This window comes from Yamadazyma tenuis, chromosome 3, assembly GCF_029203305.1.
Source record: "Yamadazyma tenuis chromosome 3, complete sequence".
Lineage (NCBI taxonomy): Eukaryota > Fungi > Ascomycota > Pichiomycetes > Serinales > Debaryomycetaceae > Yamadazyma > Yamadazyma tenuis.
In genome coordinates, this window is record NC_089463.1 from 1,099,038 (window position 1) to 1,113,988 (window position 14,951).

At 46.9% G+C, this 14,951-nt stretch overlaps 7 protein-coding genes across 7 annotated transcripts; 3 read left to right on the top strand and 4 right to left on the bottom strand. All coding sequences in view use genetic code 12, as the record gives it.

Moving 5' to 3' along the window:
• Window positions 1-144: 144 nt before the first annotated feature.
• Window positions 145-1,521, bottom strand: TEF1_1 (translation elongation factor EF-1 alpha; the record flags this gene model as incomplete). The annotated part of the gene is made up of 1 exon (XM_006683688.2): window positions 145-1,521. The coding sequence occupies one exon, from the start codon at window positions 1,519-1,521 to the stop codon at window positions 145-147; it is 1,377 nt and encodes a 458-aa protein (XP_006683751.1).
• Window positions 1,522-2,267: 746 nt separating this feature from the next.
• On the bottom strand, window positions 2,268-3,698 carry SDS23 (cell separation during budding; the record flags this gene model as incomplete). Its single annotated transcript, XM_006683687.2, has 1 exon — window positions 2,268-3,698. The coding sequence occupies one exon, from the start codon at window positions 3,696-3,698 to the stop codon at window positions 2,268-2,270; it is 1,431 nt and encodes a 476-aa protein (XP_006683750.1).
• A 786-nt stretch (window positions 3,699-4,484) lies between these two features.
• Window positions 4,485-6,008, top strand: OLE1 (stearoyl-CoA 9-desaturase; the record flags this gene model as incomplete). Its single annotated transcript, XM_006683685.2, has 1 exon — window positions 4,485-6,008. The coding sequence occupies one exon, from the start codon at window positions 4,485-4,487 to the stop codon at window positions 6,006-6,008; it is 1,524 nt and encodes a 507-aa protein (XP_006683748.1).
• A 635-nt stretch (window positions 6,009-6,643) lies between these two features.
• YIC1 (31 glycoside hydrolase) lies at window positions 6,644-8,992 on the bottom strand (the record flags this gene model as incomplete). Its single annotated transcript, XM_006683684.2, has 1 exon — window positions 6,644-8,992. The coding sequence occupies one exon, from the start codon at window positions 8,990-8,992 to the stop codon at window positions 6,644-6,646; it is 2,349 nt and encodes a 782-aa protein (XP_006683747.2).
• Window positions 8,993-9,535: 543 nt separating this feature from the next.
• SNX3 (Sorting nexin-3) lies at window positions 9,536-10,163 on the top strand (the record flags this gene model as incomplete). The annotated part of the gene is made up of 3 exons (XM_006683683.2): window positions 9,536-9,646; window positions 9,747-9,812; window positions 9,864-10,163. 3 exons carry the CDS (start codon window positions 9,536-9,538, stop codon window positions 10,161-10,163), a joined length of 477 nt encoding a protein of 158 aa, XP_006683746.1.
• Window positions 10,164-11,638: 1,475 nt separating this feature from the next.
• Window positions 11,639-12,685, top strand: ADH1 (Alcohol dehydrogenase; the record flags this gene model as incomplete). Its single annotated transcript, XM_006683682.1, has 1 exon — window positions 11,639-12,685. One exon carries the CDS (start codon window positions 11,639-11,641, stop codon window positions 12,683-12,685), a length of 1,047 nt encoding a protein of 348 aa, XP_006683745.1.
• A 164-nt stretch (window positions 12,686-12,849) lies between these two features.
• On the bottom strand, window positions 12,850-14,880 carry TKL1_2 (Transketolase; the record flags this gene model as incomplete). The annotated part of the gene is made up of 1 exon (XM_006683680.1): window positions 12,850-14,880. The coding sequence occupies one exon, from the start codon at window positions 14,878-14,880 to the stop codon at window positions 12,850-12,852; it is 2,031 nt and encodes a 676-aa protein (XP_006683743.1).
• Window positions 14,881-14,951: the final 71 nt, after the last annotated feature.

Below are 14,951 nucleotides of genomic sequence, written 5' to 3' on the forward strand. Positions count from 1 at the left end.
CGCACATTTTTTCTATAGCCGTACCTGCGTAAACGATGTCTCAACTTCACTCTTAAATTAAACATATATTAATAAACTAACACTAAAAAAAAGAGATAGCACCAATCTTTAAGATGGGAAATCCCCAAAACCAGTTTAATTAGTTTACTTCTTAGCAGCCTTTTGAGCAGCCTTGGTGACCTTACCAGCCTTGTCGGACTTTTCGACGGCCTTGATGACACCAACGGCAACGGTTTGTCTCATGTCTCTGACAGCGAATCTTCCCAATGGTGGGTATTCGGTGAAAGCTTCAACACACATTGGCTTAGATGGAACCATCTTAACCATAGCGGCATCACCAGACTTGATGAACTTAGGGTTTTCTTCCAAAACCTTACCAGTTCTTCTGTCAATCTTCTTCAACAAGGTGTCAAACTTACAAGCAATGTGAGCAGTGTGACAATCCAAAACTGGAGAGTAACCAGAGGAGATTTGACCAGGGTGGTTCAAGACAATGACTTGAGCATCGAAAGAGTCACAACCCTTTGGTGGGTCGTTCTTGGAGTCACCACACACGTTACCTCTTCTGATTTCCTTGACGGAAACGTTCTTGACGTTGAATCCAACATTGTCACCTGGAACACCTTCGTCCAACAATTCGTGGTGCATTTCCACGGACTTGACTTCGGTGGTAACACCAGCTGGGGCAAAGGTAACAATCATACCGGCCTTGATAATACCGGTTTCAACTCTACCGACTGGCACAGTTCCAATACCACCAATCTTGTAGACATCTTGCAATGGCAATCTCAAAGCCTTGTCAGTTGGTCTGGAAGGTGGGTCGATAGCATCAATAGCTTCCAACAAAGTCTTACCAGAGGACTTACCAGCCTTGGTTTCCTTTTCCCAACCCTTGTACCATGGACAGTTTGGAGATGGTTCGATCATGTTGTCACCGTTCCATCCAGAAATTGGAACGAAAGGAACAGACTTAGGGTTGTAACCAACCTTCTTGACGAAGTTGGTGGTTTCCTTGACGATTTCTTCGAATCTGTTCTTGTCCCACTTAACAGAGTCCATCTTGTTGATAGCAACAATCAATTGTTGGACACCCAAGGTGTAAGCCAACAAAGCGTGTTCTCTGGTTTGACCATCCTTAGAGATACCGGCTTCGAATTCACCGACACCACCAGCGATAATCAAAATAGCACAATCAGCTTGGGAAGTACCAGTGATCATGTTCTTGATGAAATCTCTGTGACCTGGAGCGTCAATGACAGTAACGTGGTACTTTGGAGTTTCAAACTTCCACAAAGCGATATCGATGGTGATACCTCTTTCTCTTTCAGCCTTCAACTTGTCCAAAACCCAAGCGTACTTGAAAGAACCCTTACCTAATTCGGCGGCTTCCTTTTCGAACTTTTCAATGGTTCTCTTGTCGATACCACCACACTTGTAAATCAAGTGTCCGGTGGTGGTAGACTTACCGGAATCGACGTGACCAATAACAACGACGTTAACGTGAGTTTTTCCCTTACCCATGATGTATAATATCTATATATTCTTAATACGAAAAGAACAGGTATGAAGAAAAATTTTTTCAAAGGGGGCGAAATGCGTTTAATTTATAGAAAAATTTTTCAATCAATGAAAATTTTTTTTGCTGAGATGAGAGACAACAGGGAGAAAAATTTCACTCGAGTGGCCTACGGTGCGCGGGGCCATTGGGAGAGCTACTGGGGAGAAGTTGCGCGTCTCATTAGTGCCAGGTAGAGAAGCAATGATTTTGTGTCAAGTCTCTTATCTCGTATCTAATGGAAAAAGTATATTGTATAAATAAATAGGATACTAGGTTATATGACGATAAAATAAAAAGGAGGATAGTTGAAGATACTTGTTGTAGGGTTGGGAGAACAATGTAGGAGTGATGGTGTGGATTTCTGAGGTCAAATCGAGAGGTTGAGGATATGATAACCAAGTACTGGAAAAGACAACTATAAGTAGATTGGAGCCAGCTTATACTGAATAATTGACTGGTAGGAGGTGTCTATGGCACGTGATACTGTCCAGGTGCTACCCAGCGACTGATAAAAGCTGCAAATGGGGTTTTCATCTAAAATTTAAATTGATAGTGAAAGTCAAGACCAAAACGCTCATCAGAAAGAGTCTTTCGATATAGAGCTCCAATTGTTTGTCCGATACTCAAATGATTTTAACCTCCAGCTATCTCCAATGGTCCAATTGACAACCGCTCAATATTCTCTGCTTGAACAGGATGCCAATCCCTCTTACTTGCGGAAAATCTCCAGGCTCGACGAATTATCAAATGACGACCGCGTAGTCGACGTCGAAGACCTTCTTCTCTGGTTTCTGGCATAGCTAGGATCGATTTTCTTGCCATTTGACTTGATTGATGCCAAAAATCCAAGAATGTCCGTCAAGGTGATCACCCCCGTCAACTTCCCAGGTAATCCACCGTCAAACGATAACGTATCCTCGATTGTTGACTGGTTGGGTGGATCCACGATCCACAACCGGTGGCTCTCGGTGGCCACCAACTTGGCAATGATCCTTCCAAGGCCGGTGTGTCTATTTACATGGAAAATCGGGAACTGGTCCTTTCCCTCCTCGATCCCCTTCTGGCTCAAATTGAAGCCGATGAAGTTCATCACCGACTTGTAGAGCAAGTGACTGTTCTTAGAGGACGTGAGGTTCTTGACGTCGACTATGGAAATATTTGCAACCAAATTGCCCTTGCGGTCAATCACCGCCAACGAACTGATGCGTTCCACAAACATCTTGTGGAGGGCTTCAATCAACAAGCTGTCACCATATATGGTGAGAGGGTTGGACGAACCGATCTTCAAATCCTCAATCGACTGGTTAAAATAGTACTCCAAGTTACTAAAGCGTCTGGCATTGTCCCAGATGAACCGAATTAACCGTCTCTGTGACAAGATCCCCACAATATGCCCGATGTTGTTGACGAGCGCCACTCGGTGGACGCCGTTGCCCAAGATTTCCATCACCGACACCAAGCTGTCGTTCTCGTTGATCTTGACAAATGGGTTCTTGGGATGCAACGCAATGATGAACGTCACCGGCACCTCCTCGCCCTTCTTGCCCTTCTCGACGTACAGGTCAAACACCTCAGCCGTGATGTCGGTGTCGCTGCCGGCACCACCCACCGTCAAGTCCTGGTACCGGATCTTATTCATAATCATGAGGATGTATGTGTTTAGGTCTGAGTAATCAAATGTCAAGCAGTTGGTGAGGTCACGGGGGTCAGGCGAGGTAATGACCGGGACACTGGTCAAAGAGTGCTCCATGAGAGTTTCAAACGCCTTTTGGATCAGGTACGACGAGTTGATGGTGATTAAACGGTTACTCTCAATCAATTCTGTCAATTGAACCTCGTGCATGTCCATACTGGACCGCGAGCTCAAGCTGTTGTTGCGTGACAAGTTGAACGAGTTGATGTCGTCGTTGTTGGGGAACGGGTTGGCAGGCAACGGCGGAGGAGAGCTTAGCATTTCCACAATGGAAGGTTTACGTGACGAGGCCTGCGACAGCGAGGGGGGGAGGTGAGAGCCAATGCTGTGTTTGTGGGTATGATGCTGACTGGAGATGGATGGGTTACGTTCATGTGACAAGTTGGGTGAGATAGCCAGCGACGTGGTCTTGGGCGACGTGGGAATGGATCGTTGGAAGTTACTCATGGTGAAGTAGGTGAAAATTGGAGTCTCCAGATTTTTTTTTCGAGTGAGAAATTGGAGAAGTGAGGGTGCCCCTTTTGGGCGATAATGGGCTAGGATAGACAAAGGCACGGGGTGGGAGGTGAAAAAATGGAATCAAGAGGTGGGAGCTGTGATATGGATGGGGGTTGTTTGCATAGCAGAGGGGGGGGTCTGAAACCAGTAGGCGTTTGGGTCAGATAAGGATGTTGAGGTAGGTTGCTACCGGAGATGTCGCACGACATCGCGCGATCAGGTGCCGTGACCTTCCACAGCCTGCGACATGGATGCAGACAAAGACACAGACACAAAGAAAACAGCAACATAAATACATTTTTGGGGTGGCACGGCGGAACTCACCATTAAGGCGTCTTCTTACACACCAGAAGAAATTCTGATTGGTGGTGTTATATTTGACCGAGTGGGCCAACTTGCCGGTGGTACTTTGGTGCACCGATTGAAATGAGCTCACTTTGCTTGGAAGCCAACGTTGGGACCCAAGACGGTGGCGCCTTAGGTCGGGTCTACCCCCGGAAGTATGCATCTCAGATAAGGATCGATTAGATCCACTAGCTCAAAATCGCACCAAGTATCGCGCGCTGGCACTGCTATCTGGGGCTATCGTTTTCTCCGGTATTCCCTCGGCACACCCCCGTCACTATTAATTCCGGCCACCCAACATTTTTATTCGCACCTAAAAATTTTCGCAACTATATAAAGCACCTTCTATCCTTTAATGGATCTGGCAACCGATTCTTATTCAAATTAAATATGAGTGGTTCAGAGAAGCTTGAAATCGCCGATTTAACGGCCTTGAATGCTATTGCCGCCGGGAGCAATAAGAAGAACCCAAGAATCGTAGCTGCCGGAATCGGTGGGAAATTAATGGGTACAAAGTCGCTCGTTACGGTGACAGCGGAACAATTGACCGAAGATTTAAAACACAACAACTCCTTGTCACAAGAACAGAAGAATAAAATTATCCAGGATGTCAAGGATGCAAAGGTCGCCAATGAGGTCAAGAAAACCGAGGATGCTACCAAGTTACACATTAGTGAGCAACCTTGGACTCTTAACAACTGGTACAAGCATGTGAACTGGTTGAATTTTGTATTGGTAATTGCTATCCCAAGTTATGGATTATTTCAAGCATTCCAATACCCTCCATGTCTCAAGACCTTAGTGTTGGCATTTGTGCTCTATGCCTTTAGTGGTCTTTCCATCACCGCTGGTTACCATAGAGGTTGGGCTCACAAGGCGTACGAAATGTCTACTCCCGTCAAGTGGTTTTTTGCATTATTTGGAGCGGGTGCTATTCAAGGATCTGTCAAATGGTGGGCACATGGCCACAGAGTCCACCACAGATACACAGACACCAACAAGGATCCATATGATGCCAGAAAAGGGTTCATGTATAGTCATTTGACGTGGATGTTGACGATTCCCAACCCTAAGCACAGAGCCAGAGCCGACATTTCGGACTTGATTGCCGACCCTGTTGTCAAGTTCCAACACACACACTACATGGCTCTCTTACTTTTGATGGCATTCATCGTTCCAACCGTGACGGCCGGGTTATTTTGGGGAGACTACTGGGGAGGTTTTATCTACGGAGGAATTCTCAAGACGTTTGTTATTCAACAAGCAACCTTCTGTGTCAATTCGTTGGCTCACTGGATTGGTAAACAACCATTTGATGACAGAAGAACCCCCAGAGATCATGCATTGACGGCATTGGTGACGTTTGGTGAAGGATACCATAACTTCCATCACGAATTCCCCAGTGATTACAGAAATGCCTTGAAATGGTACCAATACGATCCTACCAAGGTAACCATTTATGTGTTGTCCAAATTGGGCTTGGCCCACAACTTAAGAACCTTCAGTCAAAACGCCATTGACCAGGGCAGATTCCAACAACAACAGAAGATGTTGGACAAAATGAGAACAAACTTGCAATGGGGTCAACAGGTGAGCGAATTGCCAGTATGGGACAGAGAAGAGTTCAATACCAGAGCTAAGAAGGAAGGTTTGATTTTGATTTCAGGTATAATTCACAACGTCAAGACGTTCATCAAAGAACATCCCGGTGGTCAAGCAGTTGTCAGAGCCTCTTTAGGTAAGGATGCCAGTGAGGCTTTCAACGGTGCTGTGTATGCTCATTCCAACGCTGCTCATAACTTGTTGGCTAACATGAGAGTGGCGGTGTTGAGGGATTCGAACCCTAACAACAACACCTTTGCTGTTCAACAACAATACTTGGATGACCATGCTATTTATAAGAAGCTTCTGTAGAAGTGCATATGAGAAATTTAATTCTTTTGGAACCAGTTTAGAAACACGTAAAATCCTTCTCTGGAGCCCTAGTCGACCGCGCATGAGATCATTCGTTAACTTGGGTAGTCAATGACGGTAGACTGCTTTGGGTATACGATTCCTAAATTGTTACCTCAGAATCACGCAACTTTTTTTTGGGTGGTGTTACTTTTACTTTTCGCTGCGAATCAGGAGATTTTTGCACCCAAAAAAAGTCCCATATAAATAGGGCTGAAAATCGAAGTTGAATTATCATCAAGATTTATTTGACACAACCACCATAAATATTCAAAATACAATGAACGCTGCTTTACCACGTACCAACGTTTTGCAATTTGCTGCTAGAAGAGTTCCAATTATTGGCCTCTGGGCCTCATTCTTGGGTGTTTTCTTCTACTGGCCACACGCAAGTAGAAGAATCTCCGACAAGGTTCACCATGTGAATAGAATCGCCGCCATATAACCGCATAGCATATACACAATATAAGAGAAACAATATACGCAATAGAAGAGAAACAATACGAGAGTGTAGGAAACAGCTCCTTAGCTCTGGTGACCGTCTATTTCCTCCATTGCAATACTTTACGTTCACTCCAATAATACTGTATATCCATCTACACATACTCAATCGAAGCCTTACCAGAAACCTTGACAATTGTGTTGCCCAAAGTATCCTTAGTACCAGCATTCTTCACATCAGCTCCCAACACCTTCACGTAGTAAGTCTTAGAAGCCTTACCCGAAGTCGAGATATCAAACCCAGAAGCAGTCTTCTTGATTGAAACGGTAGCAATAATTTCTCCTGCCTTCTTGACGTCGGGGATTGGAATCGTCTGGTTGGTTTCCAACTGGTAGACGTTCACCATAAAGTCCTCGTGATAAGCGAAGTCAGGAACTTCAATCTTGGTTTCAGGGCCAGCAGTGACAAAAGCTGAGTCAGGCCTCACCAACACGGGCATGGACTTGAAGTCATGAGTCTCTTTGAAGTACTTTCCGTCCACAGAATCTCTGATTTCCCCGTCCAAGTAACCGTACCATTTACCCTTAGGCACGTAGTAACTAACATCTCCTTCGGCATTGAACACCGGAGCCACCAACAAAGCGTCTCCCAACATGAACTGGGTGTCGCAAGTAAGGGAAACGTCATCCTGGGGGAATTCCAATAACATGGCTCTCATGACGGGAGTGGCTTCCTTGTGAGCCTCGATGGCCTTAGCAAAAATGTACGGCATCAACGAGATTTTCAAGTCGGTGAACTTCTTCAACACCACCGAAGCCTCGTCGTCAAAGTTCCATGGCACTCGGTACGAGTTGGAGCCATGTAACCGAGAATGGGAGGACATTAAGCCAAAGGCGCACCATCTCTTGTAGACGGCTGGGTCGGGAGAACCTTCAAAACCACCAATGTCGTGAGACCAGAAGCCAAAGCCCGACAAAGTCAACGACAAACCTCCTCTCAAGGACTCGGCCATGGCTTCAAATGACGACTCACAGTCACCTCCCCAGTGTACTGGGAATTGTTGGGAACCGGCGGTGGCAGAACGAGCAAAGAGGCACGCTTCATTCTTGCCCAACTTCTTTTCCAACATCTCAAACACGCACTTATTGTACTGAAACGTGTAGTAGTTGTGCATGGCCACCGGGTCGCTGCCGTCGTAGTACTTGATGTCCTTGACGGGGATTCTCTCACCAAAATCGGTCTTGAACGAATCGACTCCAATATCGACCAACGCCGCCAACTTATCCTGGTACCATTTCCAGGCATCAGGATTGGTAAAGTCTACAATTCCCATACCCGCCTGCCACAAATCGGTTTGGTAGCTGGACCCATCGGTGTTTTTGATCAAGTAGCCCTTGGCATCAGCATCCTTGAATAAAGCCGATTCCTGCGCGATGTACGAGTTGATCCACACACACACCTTGATACCAAAATCTTTCTTCAACTTGGCCAACATGGCCTTGGCGTCGGGGAAGTAGTCGGCATCAAACTCAAAGTCACACCACTGGAAGCCCTTCATCCAAAACGAGTCAAAGTGGAAGGTTCTCAAGGGAATATTCCGGTCTTTCATGCCCTGTAAGAACCCAGAGACAGTGTTAATGTCGTAGGAGGTGGTGAACGAGGTAGTCAACCACAACCCAAACGTCCACGCGGGGGGTAATGCTGGGAAGCCTGTCAACCCGGCGTACCGCTTTAAAACCGTCTTGGGGTCTGGACCGTTGATAATATAGATGCGAGCTCCTTCGCCCGGCACCGTGATATTAACCCGAGTGGTTCTTTCACTCTGTAACTCGAATACCACACTCAGGGGGGAGTCGACAAACACCCCGTAACCCTTGGACGAGAGGTAGAACGGAATGTTTTTGTAGGTCCATTCGGAAGAGGTACCACCGTCTTCGTTCCACATTTCGACTCTTTGGCCGTTCTTCAAGAAGGGTCCGAACCGTTCACCCAAGCCGTACAATTTTTCGCCCACCGAGAGATGAAGCTGGGTGGTGATGTAGGTGGAGGCGGTGTTGGTGGTGGCCGCGGCCTTGGGGTACCGCGAGTCAGCGACCCAGCCCACGGACCGGAATCCGAGTTTAGTCAAGAATCTGTCGTTGGACTTAAACTCCACTCCGAATTCGCGCTTCGCGAGGGTAGCGGTGAGGTCGCCAGCTGCCGCCAACGTCGCGGTGTGCTCGTCGACGTCGGTCGCGCTCACGGTGGTATTTTTGCTTGCAGCCAATTCGAAGCGAGGTTCTTTGCTGTTCAAGTACTTGGATAAATGGTGGTACGCTTCAAATCCCACGACTCCTTCGGCCGGTGAAGTGATTTTTGTCGAGATGGACGCGGTGTTCAAGGTGGCACCACGGTTGTCCAATGGTCTGGTACCAGCCAAGGTGTAGATGGAGTCTTTTTCCACCACGGTTTTGAAGGCCTCAGCGGCCCATCTGATCAAAACCCCCTCTTTGGATTCCCACATTCCGCGGGAAAAGCGGGTATCGCTTTCCACATACCTGTCAATGGAGTATCCGGACATGGTGATGATTGTAAAGGCAGATCATGGGAATCTGGGGATTTATATAATTAGGCATCTCAAATTTCCCCGGAAAGATTCTGGGGGGATTGTGCAGGAGGGAGGGGCTGCGAGTGGGAGGATATTCCACTAAATTTTCCGACACGTGAGCCACCGCACGTGAGTGTCCCCGGGGGCTCCCATGGGTTCCAGCAGCCATGGTAATGGAGGTGTAGTACTGGGTGTGTATAGGTAATACACCTCTGGGAGTCCGAGAGTCAAGTTGAGGAATATTGACAGCCGAAACGGTTGAGTACCAGAGAATTGATCTATCACTTGGTGATGGATCTGGAGTTCACCAACATGCAGAAAACACAAACTACCTGACTTTCATGTCACTAATGGGAGTTCCCCAGGTTTTTAATTGAGTTACCTGGATGTGAAGCTCTGATAGTTAAGGATGATAGGCCATCCATTAAAAGCGCGGAAATTTCCTATCATCAACTTACAATGCCAAAACCGTTCCAGCCCATCAGCGATATCTTGAACACTACCAGCCCTACCAAGCCCCAGTCGTTCAACGAGATCTATGGTGAGCCCGAGAATTTCTTGGAAATCGAGGTACGTTTCTGCGCTCGGATGGGTATCCCTCATGGGTGTCCACCCCTGGATTCCCACCCTTGAGAGCCCACTATTACACAACCAGTACTAACATCCACAGGTACGCAGTGCCCAGACCCACAATACCGGCCGCGAAGTCTTCACCGACTACGAGGTGGTGTGCAGAGTATGTATTAACATCACCCACACCCAACTAATTGCTGTACTAACTATTTAGACCAACATTCCAGCATTCAAAAAACGCCATAGTAAAGTCCGTAGGCGGTACTCAGATTTCGTACGGTTGAAGCAAATTCTCGAAACGGAGACATCTCGGGTGGTGATTCCTCTGTTGCCAGGGAAGATCTTACTCAATTCGAACAAATTCAACGATTTGAATATTGAGAAACGAAGACAAGGCCTTGAAAAGTTTTTGAGCATTGTGAGTGGGCACCCACTCCTACAGACCGGATCTAAAACCCTCATAGACTTTATCCAAGATGACAAGTGGGACCCCAAGCCGTTAAACTATTACTAGGGAGTTAAGCCCGATTAGGGTGGGAGGCCAAGCTCCGGATATCGATACCCAAGCTCCGATGGTCTAGAGCCAAGCTCCGGACCCCCGACGCCCAAGCTCCGGACCTCGATATTCCCCTTCAGGTGCTCGTATAACCAGTCCCTCGGGGTCGATCTCCGAGCTGGTAGCTTCTTCGACGTCTCCTGGTGGTAGAGTCCAAATTCTCTCCCCGAGCAGAGGCGTTCATGACTGAAAATCAAACACTGCATCTCTATTACCGACAAAACATTACTAAACCCCCAAATGTACATTCATTGTATCGTTCTTCATAACCTTCTCCACAATTGACATTGACTGTCATGATCAACTTCGACCCCATACACCCAACGCTTTCGCACGTTGGGCATGGGCGTATGGATCACACTAAAGCCCGAATGTCGAGCACGACATTCAACCCTCGTAAACGCCGGTCGGTGTTTACTTGACCCGGAATATAGGAGACGTAGGCATACACCGACATTTTGCACCTCGTATAGTTAAGACGCTCATCCTGGTTGGGCCTGGGAGCTGCTTGGGAGTACCAAAAGTTTGCAGCAACTTGCGAGGGTAGGGTGGCCGTTGGTCGGAAGGTGCCGCGGGTGCTTACGTCTTATAACTGGCTACAATTCTTATGGTTCTATAAACTTGGCAAGAAGCAAGCTAGGCTGAGCTAGGCCCCGTGGTTTACGCACTTCAAAATTTAGATTTTCAAATGTTCCCCTCCTCTTCAGTAATTGCTCGAGCAATTGTCATCATGTGAGCCATTTTTTCCCAGGAAAAAATGTATCACTCTGGATAAAGTAACGCAGGGGCTTAATTAACTCACCCGACGTAGTATATCCGGGAACGGATTGATGCCTCGAATTAGGTTGAACGGCTTGATGCAGCCAGTGGTGACCTCCATTCTGGTGGGCGTATGGAAATGTCGCAGCAACTCCTAAATCCGAACTTAGGCATATCGGATATAGACTCCCTGATGGGTTGGATGTATGGGGCAGAGGGGGTGCCTGCACACCTTCAGTGGCACACGCGACATTGGCTATGGGTTCCCTTAATCATCACCTACTAGTAACCGATTCAATTGACCAGACTGGCACCTATTTTCATCAGGTGATATTGGGCGCAAAACAACGTGATCCCTCAGGCGAGGTTGCCCAATTGGGCTAAAAATCGCCAGTTGATCCTCACTTTTCAAACGTTATCAGCTGCTGCGAATGTTTGCAATATCCGAGACATAAAAGTAAGGTCTCATGTCGGACGTCATGCAACCAATCAGGGAACACCCCACTTCAGTCAGTGGACGTCGAGGATTACTTTTTTTTTCACTATTCTCCTCCTACTGAGTTTCTTTCTACAAACTATAAAAGCCATTAAAAGTCCCCTGGATTTCGATCCCAAGTTGTTCATAATACAAATCAACAGTGAATAAATTAAGAATAGCGTCTAAGGTAATTAAAATGTCAATTCCTAAGACCCAAAAAGCAGTTATCTTTGAAACCAATGGTGGACCATTGAAGTACGCCGACATCCAAGTGCCAAAGCCCAAGGCCAATGAGTTGTTAATCAACGTCAAGTACTCGGGTGTTTGTCACACCGACTTGCACGCCTGGAAGGGCGACTGGCCATTGGCCACCAAGTTGCCTTTGGTGGGAGGTCATGAAGGTGCCGGTGTGGTTGTCGGTATGGGGGAAAATGTTGTGGGATGGGAGATTGGTGATTATGCTGGTATCAAGTGGTTGAACGGTTCGTGCTTGTCGTGTGAATTCTGTAACACCTCCAACGAGTCCAATTGTGCCGATGCCGACTTGTCAGGATACACCCATGATGGTTCCTTCCAGCAATATGCCACTGCTGATGCAGTTCAAGCTGCCAGAATCCCCAAGGGAGTCGACTTGGCTCAAGTGGCTCCAATTTTGTGTGCCGGTATCACCGTGTACAAAGCCTTGAAGACTGCCAACTTAGCAGCCGGCCAATGGGTTGCCATTTCCGGTGCCGGTGGTGGTTTGGGTTCTTTGGCCATTCAATACGCCAAGGCCATGGGCTACAGAGTTTTGGGTATTGACGGTGGTGAAGAAAAGGGTGAATTTGTCAAGTCTTTGGGAGCAGAATACTACGTGGACTTCACCAAATCCAAGGATGTGGCAAAGGAAATCATTAAGGTCACCAACGGAGGTCCTCACGGGGTTATAAATGTGTCTGTATCTGAAGCTGCCATTTCTCAATCTTGTCAGTACGTGAGAAGCTTGGGTACCGTGGTTTTGGTTGGTTTGCCAGCCGGTGCCAAGGTTACTGCTCCAGTGTTTGAATCGGTCGTGAAGTCCATTTCCATCCGGGGTTCTTATGTTGGTAACAGAGCTGACACTGCTGAAGCCATTGACTTTTTCACCAGAGGTTTGATCAAGTGTCCAATTAAAATTGCTGGTTTATCCGAGTTGCCAAAGATTTACGAATTGATGGAACAGGGTAAGATCATTGGTAGATATGTCGTTGACACCTCCAAGTAGTCTAGCTAGTAAAATTATGTTTTGAATGCAAGCTTTTCTGGAATTATATTGGTAGTGATTTTGCAACCATCATGCGCAGCTGCACACAAAAGCTACGGATTAGGAAGTTCAATCTCGGGTTAAACTCTCAGTATACTTTCTACTACAAACCTAACTCTAGCTACTTAAAAAGCTCTGGTCAATGGAGACAACACTTCTTTACCCTTGTAGAAGGTAATAGTTTTGGAAGCTCTTTCGGCAACTCCTTCTGGAGTGAATTCCAAGTACTTATACACATCTTCAGCCTTACCAGAAGCACCAAATCTGGACAATCCAAATTGCTCGTGAGAGTATTTGGACCATCCGAATGGAGACATCACTTCAATCGATACAACTGGAGCTCCGTCGGGCAAAACACTCAATCTGTATTCATCAGATTGTTTGTCAAAAGTAAGGAAGTCAGGAATAGATACAACACTAACCTTCTTACCTTCAGCTTCCAACAACTTAGCAGCGTTGACGGCAATTTCAACTTCAGATCCAGAGGCAACCAAAATCACGTCAGGCTTGGAAGCTTCCTTCAACACGTAACCACCCTTGGAAGCCTTTTCGATAGAAGAACCTTCCAATTGAGGTAAGTTTTGTCTAGACAAAGCCAAAATGTGAGGAGTGGAGGTGGAAGAAACAGCAGACTTGTAAGCAGCAGATACTTCATTACCATCAGCAGGTCTCCAGACAGAGCAGTTTGGCAAGGCTCTGAAGTGGGCCAAGGTTTCAATAGGTTGATGGGTTGGACCGTCTTCTCCCAAACCAATCGAGTCATGGGTAGCGACCCAGGTAATTGGGTGTCCAGAAAGAGCAGATAATCTGACGGCACCGGCAGCGTAGGAAACAAAGTTCAAGAAAGTACCTCCGTAGTTCTTGTAGTTGGCACCAAAGGCAGCAATACCGTTCATAATGGCACCCATACCGTGTTCTCTAACACCATATCTGATGTACTTACCCGAGTAGTCACCCAAACCGGTGGAAGGTGGTTGAAAGTCAACTGAGCCGGTGGCCTTGGTCAAGTTGGAAGGGGTCAAATCGGCAGAACCTCCAATGAATTCGGGGAGAATGTCAGACAAAGCATTGATAACCCCTTCAGACAACTTTCTGGTAGCCACAGACTTGTCAGCAGGAGTGAAAGAAGGTAAGGCCTTTTCCCAGCCTTCTGGCAACTTTCCGTCCAATCTTCTTTGCACTTCGGCTCCCAATTCTGGGTACTCTTTCTTGTAGGCAGCAAAGGTGGCTTCCCATTCCTTTTGTACCTTAAGGTTGGATTCAACGTGCTTTTGGTAAGATTCGGTGACTTCCTTTGGCACTGCGAAAAACTCTTCGGGGTCGAATCCAAATTTCAGCTTCAATTGCTTGACATCGTCAGGCTTCAATGGAGCTCCATGAACCCCATGAGTACCTTGAGCCAAAGAACCGTAACCGATGGTGGTCTTGATTCTGATCAAGGTGGGCTTGTCGGTGACCTTCTTGGCCTCTTCAATGGCTTTGGCGATTCCAGCCAAGTCACTGTTACCGTCTTCCACCTCCAAGATGTGCCAGGCATAAGCCTTGTATCTGGCAATGACATCTTCGGTGAAGGCCACTTCGGTGGATCCGTCGATGGAGATTTGGTTATCATCCCAGAAAGCAATCAAGTTACCCAATTGCAAGTGTCCTGCAAGAGACGAGGCTTCGGATGAAACACCTTCCATCAAACATCCATCTCCCAAGAAACAATAGGTGAAGTTGTCGGAAAGGGTATAGTTGGGTTTGTTGTAGGTGGCAGCAAATTGTTTTTGTGCGAGGGCCAAACCCACCGCATTACAAATACCTTGACCCAAAGGTCCGGTGGTAACTTCCACACCTGGACAGTCTGTACTTTCAGGGTGTCCAGGAGTTTTGGAGTGCAACTGTCTGAACGACTTCAAGTCTTCCACGGTATAGTCATATCCGTACAAAAACAACATTGTGTACAACAAGGCACAGGCGTGACCGTTGGACAAAACGAATCTGTCTCTGTTGATCCACTTGGTGTCCTTGGGGTTGAACTTCATGTTTTGAAACACGACATGAGCGGCGGGGGCCAAGCCTAAGGGGGCACCGGGATGACCCGAGTTGGCCTTGGAGACCGTGTCGACGGCAAGCAATCTGATGGTGTTAACGGCTAATTGATCAGTTGACATAGTGTACAATCAATTTTACAGGAATTAGTTAGAAAAGGGTAAAAATTTGAAAGAGCGAATTGGCCCTTTAT